Source organism: Schistocerca americana, chromosome 4 (genome assembly GCF_021461395.2).
Source record: "Schistocerca americana isolate TAMUIC-IGC-003095 chromosome 4, iqSchAmer2.1, whole genome shotgun sequence".
Classification (NCBI taxonomy): Eukaryota; Metazoa; Arthropoda; class Insecta; order Orthoptera; family Acrididae; genus Schistocerca; species Schistocerca americana.
This window is the reverse complement of record NC_060122.1, coordinates 712,769,590-712,793,216: the sequence shown is the minus strand read 5'-3', so window position 1 is coordinate 712,793,216 and position 23,627 is coordinate 712,769,590. Positions and strand designations below refer to the sequence as shown.

At 39.6% G+C, this 23,627-nt stretch overlaps 1 protein-coding gene across 1 annotated transcript in view; it reads left to right on the top strand.

Moving 5' to 3' along the window:
- Positions 1–930: 930 nt before the first annotated feature.
- The window catches only part of LOC124612911 (queuine tRNA-ribosyltransferase accessory subunit 2), a 79,548-nt gene continuing 56,851 nt past the window's right edge, over positions 931–23,627 (top strand). Inside the window, exons 1-3 of the mRNA XM_047141400.1 lie at positions 931–1,242; positions 1,506–1,655; positions 5,467–5,585. Coding sequence (XP_046997356.1) covers positions 1,129–1,242; positions 1,506–1,655; positions 5,467–5,585 — 383 coding nt within the window. The 5' untranslated portion in view covers positions 931–1,128. The remainder of the gene's footprint in view (positions 1,243–1,505; positions 1,656–5,466; positions 5,586–23,627) is intronic.

The following is a 23,627-nucleotide window of genomic DNA, read 5'->3' as shown; positions in this document are numbered from 1 at the left end:
ATCTTCTGAAACTCATAACTCCTCGCATAATACGGAAAAATACTTGTACTAGGACAGCAATTTCTCCACACGAGCGGCTGATGGTGGTGTTAAGATTCCTGACAACAGGAAGAAGCAACAGGTATCTAGAATCTTCTACTGCAATTTCGAAACAATCATCGAATGAAATCTTACCCAACGCATGTGAAACTATTTCCACTGCTCTGAAGGAGGATTTTATGAAGTGCCGCAGTTGTGTAGCCTAAAATATCAATTCTGATAATTAAAAGATACTATTTTTTAAAGTTTTATATATTTTTAAAACTCAGTACATTCTTAGAAATTGTAGTTGTGGCCAATGAGCTGTAGTGTAGTTTGTCACTGAGTCAGGATTTTCAGTTCCCCACCTGAGATTAGAGAAGGTCGAAATACCACAACTTGGTTGACATGTTTCCCTATCCCCAGCTCCAGATCGAATATTTCCCTATTTTCCTTAGGGTCAACTGCTCGTAATTTCTCTATTAAGGAATTATAAGCTACTGTTTTCTTATCTCGATCGGTGTACTTCTTGTTTTTAATTTTCCAAAAACATATGTGACTCCTATGCATTCCAATAAACTTAGTGATGAATTGTCAAGAGCACTGACACGTGTCTACCACTTAAAATTCGTTGTCCACACATAGGCGAGAAAGGCCAGACTGTTGTTTCAAATACTTGTATGAGCCGTATTTGGGGCGGTCTGCTATCTACACGCTCGGATGTGTCTGCACTGATACGGTTAGTGCCCACAGGTTTGAGCAATTTTGCTTAAACCCTCAACTTCAGATTTGCGCGCATCTCACTTCTGCGCAAAACTCCTGTATTCTTGCAATGATCTGCCTGCGCAGCTTTATATCTGCGCAGTCAGAGCTGTGTGTGTGTACGATCCTTCTACTAGTAAACTTTGGACTGTATTTTTTTTTTTAACAGGAAAAAAATGGTGTGTTGTTTTGATACCAAGAGTGGGGGTAGGTTTAGAAGCAGTAGCGGGACGTGCGTGTTGCGAAATTGACAAATGTGAAATAAGCAAGTGATAACGGTATCGTCTTGGGTTTTACTTTGGTAGTGGCGCCTTCTGTCTCAGAACAGAGATTTATATCACAACAAAAATGAAATTCTGTTTACAAAACGCTACAAAGTGCGGAAGACTTGGAGTTATTACGGAGATTTCACGTTTGCCGGAGATGGCGCTAGAGACACCTCTCCTGCTCTTGTATACGAAGGTATATTGTGCAACAGATGATGCTGGTTTATAAGATTTGTTGCAAAAGCTTTGTTATGGTTGTTTTATCTTGGAAGAAAAGTGCAGTTTACAATCATACTTGTGCTTGTTGCGTTACAGAACTGTGCCGAACCCTAAGTTTTCTCATTTATAGTGCAGTTTATGGGACATAGCTGTAGCAATAAATTTTACTATAGGGCTCTGTATTTCTTTTACAAAATCATGTTGAATTTATTCATTATTTTCCAACTTTTTCTTTTTTAGGGTGGGTCTGTGCCTCACCTTACACATGAAGTCCTGGAGATGGTTTCTCATGAGAAGCATCCTCTGTGTGTTAGCCTACCAACAACTATTCACATGCATTCACCAGTTGCTGAGATAAAGAAGGGCCTAGCCTCATTCATTGGCATGAAGGTTAGTATATATTGATTTCTGTATAAAAGAATTATTTTGTGTGTAGGACTTTTATTATTGAATTGTGTGTTTGACACAGTTGTTACCGCACAGCATTAATACTATTACTTTGAGGATGAGTTTCTGTGCCCCTACAAACCTAGAAGGGAAATATTGGGATTAAGTGAAGCATTCTGTGCTACTTTGCCAAGTAACGACCAAACTTGTCTTCAACATAAACTAGAGCTCAGGATACACTATCAGTAACTCACCAGAACTGGTTTTGTATACACAGTCATTGGCTTCCCCAGCTCACACCCAAACTATCACTTTACAACCTAAGCTAGCCTTGTGCAACAATACAGGTCAGTCATCACCACAACCTGTATTCCTGAAACTAATTTCGATTCAGAATACATATAGTCACTGTTCTGTGCACTTTGTTTCCTCAAGTATGAAATTATATGACACTTTATTATTACATCTAGGAGAAAGCTAACATCTGAGATTGGTAGATTCAGTTGACACAAATGTTGAACTTAGTGGTATGTCCATCTGCTTCAACTCATGAAATAATCTAAATGGAGGACTTAAAGATCCGGCACAAGTGTGCATAAGATGCACTAACAAGAATTGTTATTCTCATAATGTTCATTAGCTTCGCCAATTTGCACATTGTTTGTTCACTTATTACATTATTGTTCAAAGCTAACACGTGTTATCAGTAGGTTTAACCCATCTTACAAAAAGAGCAATGTTTGCTACAAATTGTCAGCTTTCACCAATGATGGAATGTTAATGGCTGTTGTCATGTCACCTTTTGCTGCATATATTCACATTTTTGTTGTTAGTTGACAAAGCCAACAAATTGGAAAGAAAGGAAGAACTGTTTGTGGTGGCAGACTGATCTGTGGCTTAGCCTGTGTGAAAAATTGCCAATAACATCAGTTTAAAGTCACCATATTGTTTATGGCATTTGTGTGTTTCCTGTGTCACTGTTCGAAGCTGATGGCACATATTGAACATTCCCCTACATCCATCCACCCCTTCCAGTTCAGTATACATAAAAAAATAACTGGCATTGTCCATATCAATTCAGACAGGCAAGGAAAAAATCTCACCTTCATAGTCTTGGATGTTACTGAATTTAGCATATGTTAAAATGAAGGACTAAGTAAGGAACATTTATTTGTTTGTTTTCTCCAAAAAAAATTTCTGCTCCAAGATACGGCCCTCCAAAAATGACACTGCGCATACCATTTTGAAGAAGCGGATTTTGGAAAAAATTTTAAAATGCTGTATCTCCGGAACAGTTCTGGATATTTTGTTGGGTTTTTTTATTTGAAAGATAACTGCTTTATGATTACTAAGAAATCCACCATTTGGACCTACATGTCAAAGTTCTTTTACTATAGTGCTCTGAACTTTTTTTTATAATTTATAGAATTTTTTTTTTTTTTTTTTTTTTTTTTTTTTTTTCAAAAATGCCAATACATAGAATTTTGATTTTTTTTTTCTGTTGATTAGTACCATATAGTTCTACATTTCCTGAAAAGGAGAACTTTCACTTTTAGGTCGTACAGGTTTTATAAACAATTGAAATATTTGCCATGCATAAAACCTGTTTTATTACCACATAACGGGCTCATCAAAATCAAAACCTAGCTTTATTTGACTTAATTTTAGTTTTGAAAGATGAGTAAGAGACTCATTTTCCAAGCATTTTAAATGGTTCCAAAATGTATGTGAAAGGTCCAAAGATTTAAAGGTTTCATTTGTACAACTTCTGTGCACTCTGTTTTGTATTTAAATTAGCCAGTCAATGAACTAAAAATGTGTTACACTGCTTATAGAGTGATGTTTTGCTGTTGAACCAATAGTAACTGGAGCACTTACAATCTTCAAAACATTGTGAATAGGAAGTGAATATTGATGGTATTGTTGCTGTCCTTCAGCTGGAAACCCATAATGTGTAGTGGTCCATTGGGCAATCCACAATAGTTGCGCCTCTTTCGGCTGCCGTGTCAAGGAAATGACAGTGATAAGCACCACACTGAAATTCTAAGGTGTTTTGGAGACATACGCAGCTTTACTGCCTCTGTATGTGACATGGCTGTGTGATCCTGCACGGGGGACCTAATGATATGTCTGCTCTCTCGTGCACTTTTTGTGTTGCTGAAATCCTGAACAAGAATTGAGTGTGCCCTTTTGAACTCATCAATTCCATATTCGCGTAACACTCGTGGGATATTAACCACTGCAAGCATCAGTATTGCAGAATGCATTCTCAATAGGGCGACAATCTTGCCGCTGTCAAATTCTGACACTTGCTGATATTCATTTCTCCTTTCTGCAGGAGTTATAACACAGTCTGTCACAAACCACCAACTTTCTAATGTGATTTCTAAACCAATAACCTACTGTGCCTAATCTTTCCTTGTGTACAAAATGTAGGTGGTGTTACTCCTTCCAGTACTGAATGGTTACACAGCAATACTAATCATTTGTGCAGCCAAGCATGTTGTATACCTGGTGTCAATTTGACATTTTTTCGTGCGTTGTCTTAATGGTGTTGCTATTTTAATGGTTAGCTGTTCATTAACATATGTCTTTTTCTGCCAAAACATAATCAGTGTTCAGCAGTAAACACAGGACAATATAACTGTACCAATTTGAGCCACATACATTCATACTCTCCTTAGTAATTATTATATTGTTACCCTAATCTGGCTTTAACCTCATGTGTTTTTTCCAAAAAAACTGATGAGATGGTGCAGTGATAACACCCTGGACTCACATTGAGGTGTGTGGCAGTTCAAATTCTGTCCAGCCTTCCTCATTTAGATTGTCAGTTGTTCCCCTAATCTGTTTACGGCAATTGCCTGAACAAGTCCTTTGAAAGCAACATGGCCAATTTTTTTTATTCATCTTACCCAATCAAGCTTGTGCATTGTCTCTAATGATCTTGTCATAGACAGTGTGTTAAATTGTAATCTTATATGTTAATCTTGCATTTTAAATTCAGGAAGTGAAATGTATGTTTGTACTGCTATAAAAGTAGAGGGGCAAACTATCTAGCTTTCAGTACTAATTGCTGCTTTTCGGGTAGGAAAGTGTGTTGTGTTGGGGAAAGTTAAAAAGGAAAGGCATGTTACTCAGACCCCAGGATGACACAGACTCACCAGTCATGAGGGTGATGGTACATTCATTACAGCTAGGTCTCTCTCATCCTTGGATCTGAATGATCTGTCATTCCTGTGTAACCAACACACCCCTCTCTCCTCCCCGATAAGTAGCTGTTAGTTCCGAAAGCTAGGTAGTGTGTTAGCAATACCATTAATGTTATTTCCTGAATGTATGTTCTGACCAGCAATTATTTATTACATTTTCTCAGTTGAACTGTCCGTTACTCCAATAAACCAACATTGTAGATCATTTAGTGCCCCTAAAAGTGGTTGTTTTGCTTGGTAATTGTTCTTGGATAGTCTCCCCAAAGAGGCATGTTGTTGGACCACTAACCATCAGCTTGAGACATTGCATTAGCACATACAAATTGAAGAAGGTAGTGTGAAGGACTTTTGTATTTTTTAAACTTTCAGAGTAACACACATGATCATGTCTTAGTTTAAAGAGAAAACACAAGAAAAAGAAAAAGCAGAATTACTAATTCATATTAGAAAAAAAATATTGATTGCTAATCATTTCCAATGTGCATTTTGTAATTATAGTTGTCCTGTCCAACAGATGTTTTTATTGCTCCACATGCCATATTTCTTGGACAAAAGTGTGTGATTCTTTTATTTTCTTTAAGTTTTTTATTTATTTTTTATAGGACTACGTGATCTACTGTGGTGTTCAGGACCCAGCAGTAGTCAGTCCCTCAGGATACAACGAGAAGGGAGCGGTCTCTGTGTGGCCCAGAAGTGGTAATCATTCCCTGACACCGGATATGTAAGCGCTGATTTGAGACAAAATTATCTTTTAGCCTAATGTTAAAATTTATATATGAGAACACAGATCTGTTTAACAATTTGTAATATTGGACAAAATAAATGTTTAAGAATGGTAAACATATAAAAATCTTCATTTGGAATCTATCTTTAGTTTCATGCTTGCAAAACACTTGCTATCGTCCACCCCCCTCCCCTCCCCCATTTGCCATTCTAATTGCTTGTATCCCTTCAGCAACCTACCTCTTTACCACGTAAATGTGGCCTGTCATGTTTCCTCCCATCGGTAGGATTATACTCATCTCTCGTGCTCTGTCCTCCATATTCCCACTTACCTCTGTGACTAGGCAACTGCAGCTTTAAAGAAGTGAAACCAGCTACAGCACCACTAAATATGGTGTTACATGCAAGTGACAACTGGAAGATAGAATTGAGAGTATGAGAGTCCCAAGGTATTTTGTCTGTTCAGCATGCACTCTTTATCGTTTACAGTTTCATAGGATGTGTCTTTGTATCAAGAATATGTCTAACAGATTCTTCAGTGTTATATTTAGTCCCTTACACAGTACTAAATAGTATGTGATATCAGTGGATTAAAAAGAATGATGTAATTCTAATGTTTTAGAAAGAAAGGTTTTCCAAACTTTGAAACATAAAATCATACAAATAGAGGAGAATCTTAAACTGAATATTTTGAGATAAGGAGCTGATCATTGGAAATGAATATTTCAGGCAGTATAGGGACGTGAATGAGGTTCTTGTGATGGGGTTTGTATTTGTAAACTGCTGTTTTAATTTTTTTTATTCATGTCGGAACCATCAGTACAAAGAAAAACAAAGAGGAAATACAATGTACATAAAACAAGACACTTTAACTAAGCATTACTGTGTGCGAGTGTTAATGTTTCACAACAAGCAACTCCTTCCACAGAAATGTTGGTGTAGCTGGTCAAGCTATACACAATCAACTGAGATGTGAGTGATATTAAACACTATTTCGAGGCTGTTACTGAGATTACCGTTAATATTGTCTGCCTGGTCATTAATCCTTTCGTGGCTGTGGGTATACATATATGCCCAACAGGCAGGGCACCCTGATGGCTTTGGGCATACATGTACGCATGGCAGGTGAAACAGCCATATGGCTAAAGCATTCATTTACACCTGACAGGCAGGAAGACCTGATGGCTGGGAGTGGGAGCAGGTAAATGTGCACAAAAGAATGGTGACTCACTGTTGTCTGCCAATGTCATCGTTAACTTGTCTTCTTTTTAATGTTGGAAAGTGCTACAGCTTTAACCTGCTCCTGGTGCCTTTCTGCTGACAAGACCATCGAATAGATATAGTTTTGTTTCCTAACATACACAAGACAAATAACACAAATATATATACTCTGAAGGACATGAATTATCCTAATGAATTGATGTATCAGATGTTACAAAAGGAGAACTGTGTAGCAAAATACTTGCAGTTTCTTAGCAACTCTCATGGCCATGCTGAACAGAAAGCGGCACACACAGCCAAGTACCTTTAATCTGATTTTCTAATTTACAAAGTATACATGATCCAAACACACAAAGTGTGAAAGGGCACGTATTATAGTGCAGAACTGATATATCAGATGTTACAAAAGGCAAACAGTGTAGGAAGATGGCTGGCCGTGGTGGTCAAGCAGTTCTAGGCGCTTCAGTCCAGAACCGCGCGACCGCTACGGTCACTGGTTCGAATCCTGCCTCTGGCATGGATGTGTGTGATGTCCTTAGGTTAGTTAGGTTTAAGTAGTTCTAAGTTCTAGGGGACTGATGACCTCAGATGTTAAGTCCCATAGTGCTCAGAGCCATTTGAACCATTTTTTTTGTAGGAAGATGCTTGCAGTTTCTCGGCAATTTTTGCGGCTGTACAGAACAGAAGACGATCTGAGTTTTGGGTGTCTTCATTAGAAACTGCTCACTTCAGATTTATATCTTGACACATATTGGTCTGAAGTTAATGAGACTGTAATGGGCTATGGGCACATGTATTGCTAGTGTAAATCTCAAGTTACAGAATTTCCCAATTGCAAAGAGGAAAGTTTCTATCATTTTTCTAAACTAACTGTTTCTTAACCCAGGTAAATGTACAACAGAAAGCTTGGATTAGTTTTGAAGTTCTATTTCGTGGCTGTACAGTGTGATACTGATTTTATAAAGAAAAGATTGGAAAGTGGTTTTGTGCACACTGGAACGAGGGATTAGCCAACAATGGACACAGTGTACAGTGGTCGTATGGCTAAGTCAGCTGCCCCCTTTAGCCAGTCAGGCAGGATGGACACTCGGCCCTAGCAGCTGTGAAAGGGTCAATATACATTAACTGCAAGGGTCCCAGTCCACTTTCCTGGGTCGCACCTGAATGTATTTCATTTGCTGATGACAGTTCTTTGAAGATAACTTGTTTCATTCTATCTAGAAATCCTTAGTACAGTCACAAAATCTGTTTCATACCTCCTCCATCCCCCTCTCCACCCCCTCCATATGATTGTAAGCACACTGTACAAAAAATTAGTAACCCTCAGGAGATGTGACACTAATACCATGTAACACTGCCACTAGTGTTGATCATGAATTCAGTTCAGTGAGAAAGGAAGTCCACAAGTTTGTTCAGATGTGCCATATCTGCCTGCTGCCAATCATAGATGATTAGATCCCTTAGAACAGTGGTAGTCAACCTGGTCCTACAGCCTGCTAGTGGTCATTGCAAATTTCATGGTGGATGGTAGGTGATAGAGGATTTAAAAAAAATTTCTTTAGGTTTTCATAAAATTTTACATGAAGTATTTGATAAGTAATTGTTATTATATGCTTTAATTTGCTGTAAATATACCACCAATTTTGTAAAGTAAAATTACTTCCCTCTTTTATAAATCATCATTGCTTTGGGACTGGTGGGCAGTTAGAAAATTTTACTACTAATGGAGATAAAAACAAGTGAATGGTAGGTATAAAAGATTGACTACCCCTGCCTTAGAGCTATGAAATCACGGGAATGTTGATTGCTACTTTCCACCCGATACCGTATTTACTGGAATCTAAGCCGCACCTGAAATTTGAGACTCGAAATTCAAGGGGAGAGAAAATTTTTAGGTCGCACCTCCAAATCAAAACAAAGTTGGGCCACTGTAATATGAGACACAATTTAGGTCGAATGAATGACGGTACAGCTATAGTAGTTTGGTTCGAGTCGTAAGCTTAGCAGTTAAGCTTTACCAGGTAGCCATTGCTATGCGTCAGGCGCTCCGTCCATATTTATATGGGTACCCTTCCTTTTTCACATGCTTCGTCTGGTTTGAATTGATTGCTTATTTTTCTTTGGGCCATCAGGGCACTGATGCATCACTTTAAAAGAGAAGAAATTACAACTCATCGATATGCACTTCAGTCAGTTATTTCTTAGAAACAGTTTGAGATGTACCAGCATTAACTGATGGCAGCAATTCCAGTCAATCTTGAAACTCATTGTCATTGAAAATGCGTTAACACTAGCCTCTGGCCCCTTTCAGTTAGGATCTTTCTGTAACCACTGTTCTTATGTCAAGTTAAATTCCTTATGAAAGCTAGACAGTCTCTGTTGATACACAAGCAAATTGAGCAGCTTCATTCACGGGCATTTCCAAACACAGTAGCTCCTTTCTGTCATTCTGTCATGTTGATCCATCTCACAGTGCTCCCATACAACTGACTGTTATACATACATCACTCCACTGTGTAGTAGACTAGCTCCTTAAGTACCTTAAAGTTCAATGCAGCTTAATTGTGCGTGTTTGGGCTGAAATGGCTTTTATTTGTGGTTTGTGTAATGGAAGAGTGACTCTGTTGATGTTATGCAAAACTACCTTAAACAGAAACTGTTGCAACTACTTGTGTGTTGAATACTTAGTATACTGCAGTGCAGTGTCACACTTTTTAAACTGTTTCCCTCCAAATTATTATTCACAATTAACTATTAATTGGACTGGTTGTGACCTATACTAACACTGCTACACATCCAATGACAAGACACAGAAACTACTAGCAAGTACGACAAAAGAGAGAAACACATTATTTCATACATTTGCTTCAGCACAAACATACTACATTCATATGCTTGCAGTCATGCAGCATTGATACATAAAATGGTAATAAGAATGAACAACTAAATAAGTGGAGTGTCAAGGCCTAAAATAAATCTTAATTTCAACAGTAAACTGCCATGTGCAATGCTGCCTGATTCTGATTCGAACCCACAACCTTCAGCATACCAGCCAAACAACTTAACCACTAGGCTGTGCCACCATTTTCAAATTGGTGAACTATAGTCAAGACTCTAATGGTTCAGAAGAAATTCTTTTTTATCAGTTGCTTGAAAATGAGACACCTTTATGGTGAATAGTTGCAGGGTTTGATATCTTGGACTCTAATCTGCTCCACCGTATAGGTGGTTCCAGGACATCGATCCCACCTATTGGGATCTATCCTTGTAAGTACATGTCTGTCCTGTGCTTCATCAGTTTTTCTTCTTATCTTTCCAGTGTCTCAACCTTCCAGTCTCACTGTCCGGCCATAGAGGAGCATTCCCCCCGTAAGTTAGTACCATCCAGGACTGGAGCAACTGAATTACATTCTCCACCAGGGTTTCGACTACCTCTCTTTGTGCCCTGAAATGGGAAATGTCCTGACCACTATCCTTCACACCCCTCCCACAGTGGTATTCCGCTGTCCATGGAACCTACACAATATACTCGTCCATCCCTACACAACCCCTGATCCCAAACCTTTACCTCATGGCTCATATCCATGTAATAAACCTAGATGCAAGACCTGTCCCATACATCATCCCACCACCAACTACTCCAATCCTGTCACCTATCCCATCAAAGGCAGGGCTACCTGTGAAACTAGTCATGTAATCTACAAGCTAAGCTGCAACCACTGTGCTGCATTCTATGTGGGCATGACAACCAACAAGCTACATTAGATACATTATGTTAGACACTGGCACCAATGAAGAACAGGTAAAATGTTAGAGTGCAGTATATTACTTGTAGGCAAAATACTATAGTGGAAAAAATGTCTAATATTAAATTTAATTTTTTAATTAAGTCAGCAGTGTCCAGATTGTGTTTCAGAAAGTCATTAGCATTGGTTGGATATTATGTTAAACAACAGTCTTGCATAATGTGTTGGACTTAGTTAACCAACCAACTGCAATCTGCTGGATAGTTGTGGGTCTCAGTGTAACTGCAAGATGTATCATGCACTTTTTTTCTGTTTGAGAAGGAAGTCCTTGCCTAGTCTATGGTTTGAATGGGTTGTGTTGTGTGTTTTCCATGAATATCAATCCAGGTTGATGCCTTCTGGTTTAGTGCATGTATTTATGCTAGTTTGTACTCTTGATGGTACTTGCTGGATACATATTTGCTCCTGTTTATGGCACATATCAAGTCCTTGATCAAGAAGTTCTATAGCAGTTTTTATTGGTAGTTGTAAGGCTTTCAGCATATCAGATGTAGCACTTGGGACGTAGTCGTGCATAGGAATATTTTGGTTATCCAGTTTCTTCATATACTCATGTAACAATGTTTCCTGGCTTCAGATTTCAAGTGGAGAGGTATGTCTGAGGTTGGGAGCCAGTAAGTTGGTGTAGCTTTTAGAAAACCTGTGATTGTATGCATTGTTGTAAAACAGAGTGTAATACCGCATCCCCATGTAGTACTACACAACATTTGGAGGATGCTGTTTATGTTGTGAATTTGGCGCTATAATCAGTTCATCATAAGATTAAACCTGATGTAAAAAAACACAAATGTAATGATTGGTCAGACACCATAGCACATGTACACTGGCGTTGTTACGCTCTTGGAAGTAGATCCTCCTTATGTATTAGATATCTCATTACTAAGTTACATTAAAGGAAACTCTAAGATATTCAAATGCATTAACAGCCATCAATGTTTTTCTTAATCACACTATAGCTGTGTAGTATTTATTTCAGAAATTGTGTACAGTCACAGCCTTTGCAGTTTTGTGCTCTGATTGTCACACTGTTAATGTGCAGTATAAAAATGACTGAGGCTGCTCGCTGTTCCGTAGTGAAACATGCATGTGGAACACATTAAAAAGTTCCAAGAAATAGGCTGTTCTTAATGTTTTTCATAAATTTATGGAGATAATTGGCTTTGGAAGTTTCTCCAGCTCTGTTTTTCCAGCTCCATATGTAATGCAGTTGAGTAACAAACAGGTTGAATGTTCAGTGTAGTCGGTAGTGTGTGGCAATGTCAACGGAATATGGTTATTCATGCGTTGGTTCAAATCTCGCCAGAAAAAAAAAATTCTTGTTAAAATTGAAATACCTACATCTCATAATTATAAAACTCATCATCATTTCTTATGAATAATGCACGTCTTCTTGTTTCTGAGTACATATTGGAGGCAAAATTTCTGTTTCCATTTCAAATAAGAATTGTTTATTATTGATGTTTTATGAAAGACTGTTCATAAAAGTTGTTTAAATTAAGAAAACAAAACAATTTAATTTTTTAAGGCAGAAATGAGAAATCAAATCCTCTCTATTTGGGCTATGTCCATCGTTTTGTACCACAGAGGTACAAAAGTATCAAAGAAACATGAGAAACAATCATTTTCACAGCATCGAGCACATCATACAAATGCTGCATTTTTACATTTGCTACTGTACCATTACAATATGAACACAACAGAACTGATCTGGAGCCAAGCTGCTGGATTTGGCCCGAGAAGTAACAAGACTGTTAAGCTACCAGACGTACTGGAACTAACACACACAGCTTTTTCACATGTCACTGCCAAACGCTGGAGGGATATAGGACGGCTCGTCATAAAAGAAGAAAAGAAAATGCTACACCGGGTTGGCTTCGTGTATTCTGTTGTCGATAGGCTCATTATCAACGTAGCAGGTGACACTCCCAAAACTGAAATGTATTTCTCGGATTCGGATAAGGAAGGAGTTAAGAGATTACCAGATGACTGAGTGTAAGTAATACCATCAGTGGCTTCAATATTTAACTATACAGTGAAATCCTTCAATACTCTCATATGTTACACTCAGCTTATGCAGAAAAATTACCCTGTAGGTAAGTCAGGAATTTTCATCTTTCTTGTTTTTAATTACAATAGTACATTAGCTAAAAATGATAACGTGTTGCGGTTTTCATCTAGTCATCTAAGGAGTGTATTGTGGGAGATCTGCAGTGTATTATTTCATTCCGCTTATAAATTAATTGACATTCGAAGCTGTATTGCTTCTCTGCTCGTCCCTTTTTACATGTGAACTGCAGCTGGCCACGTCACTGCAGGCTAGCTGTACCAGCTGACTGGCCAGTACTGTCAAAGTTAAATGCGCCGGTAAAGCTGTTGCCCCATATTATCGTTAAGTCAATGTGTGCGTAATGCACAGCACAATACATACCCTTATTATCGTCCTTGACAGTACTCGAGAAAGCTTGGCTGCAGTCCCACGTGAAACGGAAATCCATTGAGGTTCCAGAAAATGTAGAAGAATACGTAGTGCAATGTTTACATCAGGTTCATTCTTAGATGAACACATTATAGTATTATTCAAGTGTGATGAACAGATGAAGGCTCTGTCAAGTGTGACCAGAATGCTTTGGAGGTAGATAGCAATAAAAGTATCTGTCTGTGCAAGCAGCATTTCAAACAGCTTCTTCAATGTTTTTGAAGTTGCAATATCCTAAATCAACCTCAAGTATAGGGTTTTTATGGTTGTCACGTTCAGTGTTTCCACAGCCCTTCCTTGCTGAAGAATTTTTCTATTGTTAACCCTTTAACTGCTCTGGACGTGTTAACGCGCACACCTTTGTACCTGTCCCTGTGTGCTCTGAATGTGTTTACACACGCCACCAGTCCTACCTGTTACTCTGATCGTGTCTATGCGTTGACACATTCAGAGTACCAGGTAGGACTGATGGCACGCGTAAACACGTTCAGAGGACACAGGGACAGGTACAAAGGCACCTGTCCAGAGCAGTTAAAGGGTTAAGCTGACCATAGCATCTTCAACAGAATTCTTCACTGGAATTATATTCTTCAAGGGTAGGATTTTAAATTGAATGGCTTCCAATAGTGTATGTAGATTATAACAGGGTGTATATGCCCCAGGAAATCTGGGAAAAACCCAGGAGCTGTTTCATTTGGAAAAGCTTGGGAATTTTTCATTGTTTTAATTTTCAGTTTAAGTTTTGTAAGAATTGATACTCTAATAAAGAGTTATACTTCAGTCCATTACTACAGAATAATACTCCAACAATAAACATAAATGAGAGAATAGCACCAAAATAAAACTTTAGTTGCAAGAAAATATGCCATTTACGACAACAAAACACAGTGCCCGTGCAGGCATCTACTGACAACAAAATGTGTCAAAGGCTTTAGGACAAAGACTATGCAATAATTTGTTACTACAAACTACTTTTGATGAGCATGACATCACAACTGTTTATGTTTCTAACAGGCCGTGGAAAGATTTTGCAAATGGTGGTCTGAAAAGAGTTACTTTTGAAGTAAATTTCCTTTTACGCAAGATGAATTATGTTACATGTGAGAAAGTGTGAAGAATTTCTTAAATTACAGAGTGACCACCTGCTTGGAAAAATTTCAAACCCAGAAGACCAGCCATTTATGCCATTTATAAATTGCAAATCTGAAAATACTGAATATTTCAAAATGTGTTCATTATGTGAATATTATTCCATATAAATTATTGATGTTTAAATACTGGAAACTGCTGGCAAACTACTGCCTATGGCTGATATACAGTGCAGCTGAGAGAAAAGAAAAATTATTGTGGTGCATTGCACCTCTCCCTCCCCCCACCCCCACCCCCACCCCCCGTCCCACAACACACACTCACCATTAGTTTATCAAGAGCTTCTTGACACCAGCTTCCTGCTCACATCTGGAATTCTCAGGGAATTTTATTGCCAAGTTTGAGTAACCACCCTAAAACTTTAAGTGTGCTATTTCCCTTCTTGTCAACTTTTAACTTTAATGAATAATGTGAAACAGTTGTTATATGAACTGAGGAGGCACTAATGCATTTACTTACGAGGTGTGCTGGAAAGTAACGCTGAATTTTGTGCTTGAAAACTCTGTAAGATTTTTAAATAAAACAAATGTTATTAATATTCTACATCTTTTTTCTTTATGCCTACATATTTGTTTCTCAACTTAGTCACCCTGGCGACAAACAGACCACGAAAGACCAGTTTGTTCATACCATCACTGTAGAATGTGTGACTTTGTTGACGGAGCCACAATATTACCTCTCTTTGTACCACTTCGTCACTATCAAAGTGAAGTTCTCAAAGGCGTTCTCTAGGTTTTGGAAAAATCAAACAACGGAAAATCTAGTATGATGATGACAATATTATGAAAGATAAAAAAAATGACTCTGAGGACTATGGGACTTAACTGCTGAGGTCATCAGTCTCCTAGAACTTAGAACTACTTAAACTTAACTAACCTAAGAACATCACACACATCCATGCCTGAGGCAGGATTCGAACCTGCGACTGTAGTGGTCGCGCGGTTCCAGACTGTAGTGCCTAGAACCACTCGGCCACACCAGCCAGCCTTATGAAAGATAGATTGGTATTCATTGTATAAGAGGAGGAGATGTTGAGTTGCAGACAGCCTCGACAAAAAGAGAGACTCCTAAAAAATGAGCTTTCGGCCAAAAGGCCTTGTTTTAAAGTAGATAACACATCTACATCTACATTTATACTCCGCAAGCCACCCAACGGTGTGTGGCGGAGGGCACTTTACGTGCCACTGTCATTACCTCCATTTCCTGTTCCAGTCACGTATGGTTCGCGGGAAGAACGACTGTCTGAAAGCCTCCGTGCGCGCTCTAATCTCTCTAATTTTACATTCGTGATCTCCTCGGGAGGTATAAGTAGGGGGAAGCAATATATTCGATACCTCATCCAGAAACGCACCCTCTCGAAACCTGGCGAGCAAGCTACACCGCGATGCAGAGCGCCTCTCTTGCAGAGTCTGCCACTTGAGTTTATTAAACATCTCTGTAACACTATCACGGTTACCAAATAACCCTGTGACGAAACGCGCCGCTCTTCTTTGGATCTTCTCTATCTCCTCCGTCAACCCGATCTGGTACGGATCCCACACTGATGGGCAATACTCAAGTATAGGTCGAACGAGTGTTTTGTAAGCCACCTCCTTTGTTGATGGACTACATTTTCTAAGCACTCTCCCAATGAATCTCAACCTGGTACCCGCCTTACCAACAATTAATTTTATATGATCATTCCACTTCAAATCGTTCCGCACGCATACTCCCAGATATTTTACAGAAGTAACTGCTACCAGTGTTTGTTCCGCTATCATATAATCATACAATAAAGGATGCTTCTTTCTATGTATTCGCAATACATTACATTTGTCTATGTTAAGGGTCAGTTGCCACTCCCTGCACCAAGTGCCTATCCGCTGCAGATCTTCCTGCATTTCGCTACAATTTTCTAATGCTGCAACTTCTCTGTATACTACAGCATCATCCGCGAAAAGCCGCATGGAACTTCCGACACTATCTACTAGGTCATTTATATATATTGTGAAAAGCAATGGTCCCGTAACACTCCCCTGTGGCACGCCAGAGGTTACTTTAACGTCTGTAGACGTCTCTCCATTGATAACAACATGCTGTGTTCTGTTTGCTAAAAACTCTTCAATCCAGCCACACAGCTGGTCTGATATTCCGTAGGCTCTTACTTTGTTTATCAGGCGACAGTGCGGAACTGTATCGAACGCCTTCCGGAAGTCAAGAAAAATAGCATCTACCTGGGAGCCTGTATCTAATATTTTCTGGGTCTCATGAACAAATAAAGCGAGTTGGGTCTCACACGATCGCTGTTTCCGGAATCCATGTTGATTCCTACATAGTAGATTCTGGGTTTCCAAAAACGACATGATACTCGAGCAAAAAACATGTTCTAAAATTCTACAACAGATCGACGTCAGAGATATAGGTCTATAGTTTTGCGCATCTGCTTGACGACCCTTCTTGAAGACTGGGACTATCTGTGCTCTTTTCCAATCATTTGGAACCCTCCGTTCCTCTAGAGACTTGCGGTACACGGCTGTTAGAAGGGGGGCAAGTTCTTTCGCGTACTCTGTGTAGAATAGAATTGGTATCCCGTCAGGTCCAGTGGACTTTCCTCTATTGAGTGATTCCAGTTGCTTTTCTATTCCTTGGACACTTATTTCGATGTCAGCCATTTTTTCGTTTGTGCGAGGATTTAGAGAACACACACACACACACACACACACACACACACACACACACACTCGCGTGCGGACGCAAACACAACTCACACATACATAACCAGTCTCTCTGGCCTCAGAGATTGGACAGTGAGCAAGTGCACATGATGGGAAAAACAACTGAGATTCTTGGGTAAGGCCGAAGCTGGTGTGGGGAGGGGCAGAGATAGCAGAATAGGTGTGGGGGACCGTAAAGTGCTGCTTGTGGGAGCATACAGGGACATGATGGGGACAGGGTAGGGGAGCTGGGTGCTATCGGGAGGTTAGACGGGTAGGGGAATGGAAAAGGAGAGAAGTAAAAAGACTGTGGATGTGTTGGTGGAATATAATGCTGTGCAGGGCTGGAGTGGGGCAGGGAAGGGGCTGCAACCCCTCCTTCCACAATAACCTCCATCTTTTCCTTTGGGCATGTCTGAAAGAACAGACACCACACTGAATTCACAGCTGTGATATATGATATGTAAATTGAAGGAGAAGGGGTAGAAAGAAAAGGAAAGGAGAGGGACTAGCTATGTCAGCTGCATTGGGATTTTTTGCGGAATCAGCAGTGCTGAGTGAAAATTTACGCCATACTGGGATTTGAAGCCAGGATCTCCTCACTGCTGATTCTGCGAAAAGTCCCGATGCAGCTGACATCACTAGTCACTTCCCTTTTCTTTCCTTTCACCTCCCTTCTCCTTCAATTTACATACTTTTCAGATTCCATTGGTCGTTAGCTCTCATCAACCTAGTCCTGCCAAACTATGTAAATCAGGTGCTAACCTCCTTGCAGTACCTTCTCTTCATCTGTAAATTTCTCCAATTTTATAGTCCCAAATACAGTGAAACCCCTATTTTAGGTTTTAGTGCTGTCCATATTTAAAAAACGTAAAATTGAGAAAAATGTGTAATCAAGGAAAACATTAAAACCCCCTAAATTTGAGCAAAAACATATATAATTGGCATATACGATTAAAACTCGTAATCCTCTCCAATATATCATATAAAATCTGTATAAGTGAAGGAAATTAAATGTTCAATACAATATTTATACAATAATTTGTAGTAATGAATGTCCTCAGTTCTTAAAAAATCACAGGTGTGTAACAGCAAGAAACGCTCGTCAAAAAACTGAAATTTTTGTCTCGGTACTAGGTAATAGAGCTCTTTTCTGACATGCTATGACCACACATTATAAGTCAAAACACGGGTTTTTTAGAGCTCTTTCCTTTGTGCTCACCCAGAAAAAAGCAAAAATTGATGAACATGGTGAATTGAATGGAAAAGTGAAGTACTGAGAAAGGCATTGGGATCTAACATTTGGGGGTGTGTGTTTTCCTTCTGTAGCCACTGGCAATGGTGACCAGAAACGAGGCTCTCAATTTATCGATTGTTGTACCGCCGAGTTGATGTTTTGTTAAGCTGGGGTCACACACACGATTAAAGTATCTCCGATTGCAGGTGCAGTGCAATTGCAAGTGTGAACTTCCAGCTTTTAATGGTGCAAATTAAGATATACAATTTTTGTCATGCCACAAAAAGTTCAACTTGGTTGTACTTTGTTGCGGCCTTTTTCTTCCATCACTGCTCCCTGGTGGCAGTATTTCGAAATACGAGCGTTCTGTCACAGTCATCATGGAGTAATCGCTGCTATACTGCATTCGATTTTAGTGTTTTAAATACTGAAAAAGTGAAAACGGTGGTCAGCAGGTGCACTTTCGTAGCTTCTGGAATGACAAGAACAGCAACCTACGTTGATTTTTTGCAGCAGAGTGTGTGTGTGTGTGTGTGTGTGTGTGTGTGTGTGTGTGTGTGTGTGTGCGCGCGCGCGCGCCCGTGGGCGCGCACTATATTTGGATGTACGCGCTCACGTGATATTTGCAAACCAATGGCATATCTGACAATCTTTTAGATTTCTGGATGAATAAATAAATAAATAAAATGAAGATGTGTAACCAAAAAAGCGAGTTGTATAAACATCCTGTGTTTCAGACCAAGAATTGTCTAAATTGTGGATTATATGCAGGAAATAGCTCCTGAATGTTATGTAGCTGCTTTTAAACTAAATATTGGTTTTTTGAAATGCCTATACCAAGTAATACAATAGGATTCTAAACTCCTGGGAGAATAGTGTGTCTGCAGGTGATATTTATGTGCCAGGTGTTGGCTAGCTTGCTATTGTACACAGTTTTTTTGTCTCTGGGTGTTATTTCTTTCACAAATGTGTTTGTGGCCCCTGATTTCTCCCTGTGCAAAATCTATTTTTGGATCCAACTTTCGGGTTTCATCTTCATTCTATTTAAGTCTTGTCATAGCTCTAATGCCATAAGCTACACTATAACATTCATACCCAAAAATATGATTTCAACTGATGCCACATTGAAAGCTGTGCAACTATGTAGAATTTATAGCGTCCTATGTGAATGATATCTCACAATACAACTACAGATAGCCACAAGCTGTTGTGCCCCATCAGTTGCATGTGTGAACCCGACTTTAGTGACAGGAGAATCGTAGTTGTAGCTAGAGCTCTTTACCGGAATGTGTCTGTGGTTGCACAGTGTGCGAAATATTTGTAATAAGGAAGAACATGAATGTTTTTGTTTATTGTTTCACTTGCAGTAATTTAGGCTGTCCTCTTAGGTTCCTGCCTAACCATACACTCAGAAATCATCAGAAATTCCTAAACAAAGAGCCAGATATTTGGTTAGAAGGATGAATATGAATTTTGTTGCTACTTGCTTCAGTCTCAGCAATTAAACTAGCTAACTACACACTCAGAAATCGCAACATATTCAGAAATAAACAGAGAAGAATTTGTGACAAGGAAGAATATGAATTTGGTTGCTGCTCATTACACCCAGAGCAATATGGGTTGTTCTCTTAGGTCCCTGCATAACCACACAGACGGAAATCACCATATATTCGGAAATGGACATCCAAATATTTATTTCATCCTTTGTTTTCTAATCAGACAGAAATTTTAAATAAGATCAAATATTGCAGAACATACTTGTATTACTTTCATAACAAAGTCTCAGAATGTGGTAGCAACGCTAAGAAGGAAAATTTTTTTTGCGTATAGCAGGATGCGAACCTACCACTCCTAAATGTGTAAGTCGCAGCATTATTCATTATGTTACAGATTAATTCATGTCAGTTGTGTCTTATCTTTGTTGTTATAATATTTCTTGAAGCCTTATGTTTTTGATGCTTTATTAATGGACAATTAATGATGAAGGTGATGTGTTTGTGATACATTTGCAATGTGCCACTGCTTTGAAACAGCATATTGTGGCATGCACACTACAAAGGAAATGAATAATTGAAATGCACACAGTTCACACTAGGGTCATTCACATGCACTCGCAAAAATTGATGGTCTAAAGCCCACTAGTGGCATCACGACTGCAAAAAGTAGTTCGAAATCTACTCCATCCTAAGCCGAGTGGTCGAAGTGGAACATTCTGCAGTATTTACCAATGTGCAGTGTTTGCACTTCGAACTCTTCACTTGCTGTAGTGTAAACACAGCATGTTTCGAGAAAGTGTCTATATACACACACAAGTGTTCCTTCATGTGTGGTACTTATTTATACTAATCAATATGACATAAAGTTAAGCTGCTGTGATTTCAGCATGTCTCTGTTCCAGCAATCCGTTACGTTTATAAGTTAGTGGAAGCCATGGTCACTCCATTTGCTATAAACCGATCGCATCAGCCATACTTTGGGAAAGGCTGCCAAGTAAGCTTGCTGTTTATCGCTCTATATTCTACAAGCCACTGCATTAGCATGACATCACCATGCTATACAGTTAGTGGCTGCAGCTGGGAAACAAACATATGAGATGTTATATTCTGGCAGTTTTCACCATATTTCACAGTTTTCAGTTTATTTCATCACACAGGCTATCAATTTTTGCTATTTTTGAGGTGAACATATAATTAAATAACCCCCAGAACTGTGTTTTTTTCAGGTATATTTTGTGGCAGTAGTGGGTTGGGAAATGGCTCAATTACCGTGTACATCATTAGCAAAAGTGATAGTCTTTTCAATTACATACTGTACTGTATTACTAGTGGCAAAAACCATTGATTTTCCTAATGGATATATTATATGATGTAAAATTTTGAAATTTCTTTCTTGTTTGCTACCTGGGAGGAGAAAAGTGACATTCTCATACAAACTTTCATTTATAGCTTCCATGCCTGTGTGTACTTTATAATACAGTACTTTTAGTAATTTTGAATGAGGTCTGTGAACTTATTACATAATGAGCTAAACAAAGGGGCGAGCTTATTTTACATGTATTTATTTGATGTTGTGGCTGCACTGGCTGTTAGGGTGGCGTAATAAATCACCAGCCAACAATAGCTCACTAGCTAGAAATGGCCAACAGGCCTTGATTCTGACCAAGCATATTCTTCGAGAATCAGTGTTTGAATTTAAAAGGTTGGCACTCTGTATTGTTGTTGAATACAGTACATCGGAAATACATGCAAAAAGATGAGACTGAGTTACAAGTGGGACACAAAGATGGTGGACGAGACTGAGTTATAAGTGGCACAAGAAAAAGTGGTGGCTGGTGAGCACCTTCGTCATGTATTGGCTTGGTGCGGAACACTTTGTGTAGACTGTCATGTTTTTCCATTATTTCCACAATCTAGCAGTACTTGTATCATAATTGCATTGTGAAGCTAAATGTTGCAAGTTGTATTGGCAATGCGGATTGTAGATTATGTCAGCATTTCCTCTCTCACATCTCCACTTCCCGCAATGGCCTAAAATATGCCTTTAACTCTGCCACCATCTTTGGTGCAAACTGTCTTTTATGCTACTTATAACTTGTTCAGTCACCACTTATAACTCGTTCAGTCACATCAAATGTCAATGGGAAGAAAACAGGATGAAGTCAAGTGAGATGTCGAGTAAGAATGTAGAATCGAGTTAAACCTTACTAGGAAGAATTGTAAAATCAGGGAATTTTTAGCATTGGTATTATGAGTTTTTCACAGGGACTATGAATTTATGGCACGAAATTGCGAAAAATGTAAAATTGGGGAGATGTAAAATTGAAGTTCCACTGTAGCTGTATCCTATGACTCACATTGAAACTCTTATCCTTCAGGACCTAGAGCAGCATATACAACGCCACCTCAGCTCTCCCATGTGTTCACCTTCTACTCCCCACCTTGCACTACAACTGACTACCACCTCTACAACAGTCTCCAAACCTCTTACCCCTTACGCCATCCCCTCGTAGCTGATAAACCCTGCATAGACCTACATGTACCACAGCCTCAGAAACTCCCTCTCACCATCATACTGAATCCAGAACCTAAACCGGCCTGAAACACAGACATGAATCATTCCTCCAAAAGCCTTAGTCCCACAAAAGTATCAGTTCTTTCTAAAGGCCTCAACCTTTGCCCCTCTCCCAAATTCAGTCATGCTGGACTTGGTAAAAACCTTCTCTTCTTCTCCGGGTCCCAGCAGTGGAAATACTTTTTCACCATCAACCCTACTTATCAGGCTCGCCCCCAAACCGATGTTGAATCCTGCCTGACTGAGTTCACTCCTCCGTCCAACCATGATCCACCCCCATACCCCCAAATCACCGTCTGTTAATATTTCAGAATTTCTTAACCTGAAACCTTACCTCACCATCATTCCACAAGCCCCTCAACATGTGAGCTGACCTTACATCCACAGAAAGAACTGCAATCCACCACCTAAAAACTTATCCCAATCTTATAAACCTATCTGCTGACAAGGGTTCCGCTACTATGGTTTTGAACCGCAGGGACTGCCTGACGGAAAGACTCCACCAGCTGTTAGATTCATCCACCTACAAACCCTGCCACAATGACCCCATTCCAGAAATCCAACAGGATCTCCAGACCCTCCTCAAACCTTAGGGCCATACCAGAATCTCTCCCCTGAGTCTGCCTCTTTCTTCACCCCTAGCACTTCCCGCACTCCTACCTTCTACATGCTTCCTAAAGTCCATAAATCCAACCAGCCAGGACACCCCATTGTGGCCAGTTAACCGTGCTGCCACTGAGCGAATCTCTACTCTCGTAGACCAGCACCCTTAGCATATTACCAGCAACTTATCCTTCTATGTAAAAGACACCAACCATTTCCTTCACCCACTCTCCTTAGTTCCTGTTCTTTTACCACACAGTCCCCTGCTCGTCACTGTTAATGCCACCTCTCTTTACACTAACATCCTTAATGCCCACAGCCGTACCGCTATTGAACACAACCTTTCCCAGTGCCCAACAGATTCCAAAACCACAACCTCCTTCCTGGTCACTATCACCAACTATGTCCTCAGCTTCCATTACTTCACCTTTAAAGGTATTACCTACAAACAGCTCTATGACAGAGCAATGGGCAGCTGCATCGCATCATCCTGTGTTAACATATTCGGGTGCCATGTAGAGGTATCCTTCCTAACCTCCCCAAATCCCAGATGCCTCACCTGGTTCAGCTTCATTGTTGACATCTTCATGATCTGCAACAAGAGTGACGACACCTTACCCACATTCCTCCAGAACTCATTTTCTCCCCCATGGCTCCATGTGTCCCTCCTCAACCCAACAAGCCACCCTCCTCAACAATGACCTCCAACTCAAAGATGGCTGCATCAGTACCTCTATCCATATGAAACCTACCCCTACTTTGACAGCCACCACGCATTCCATAC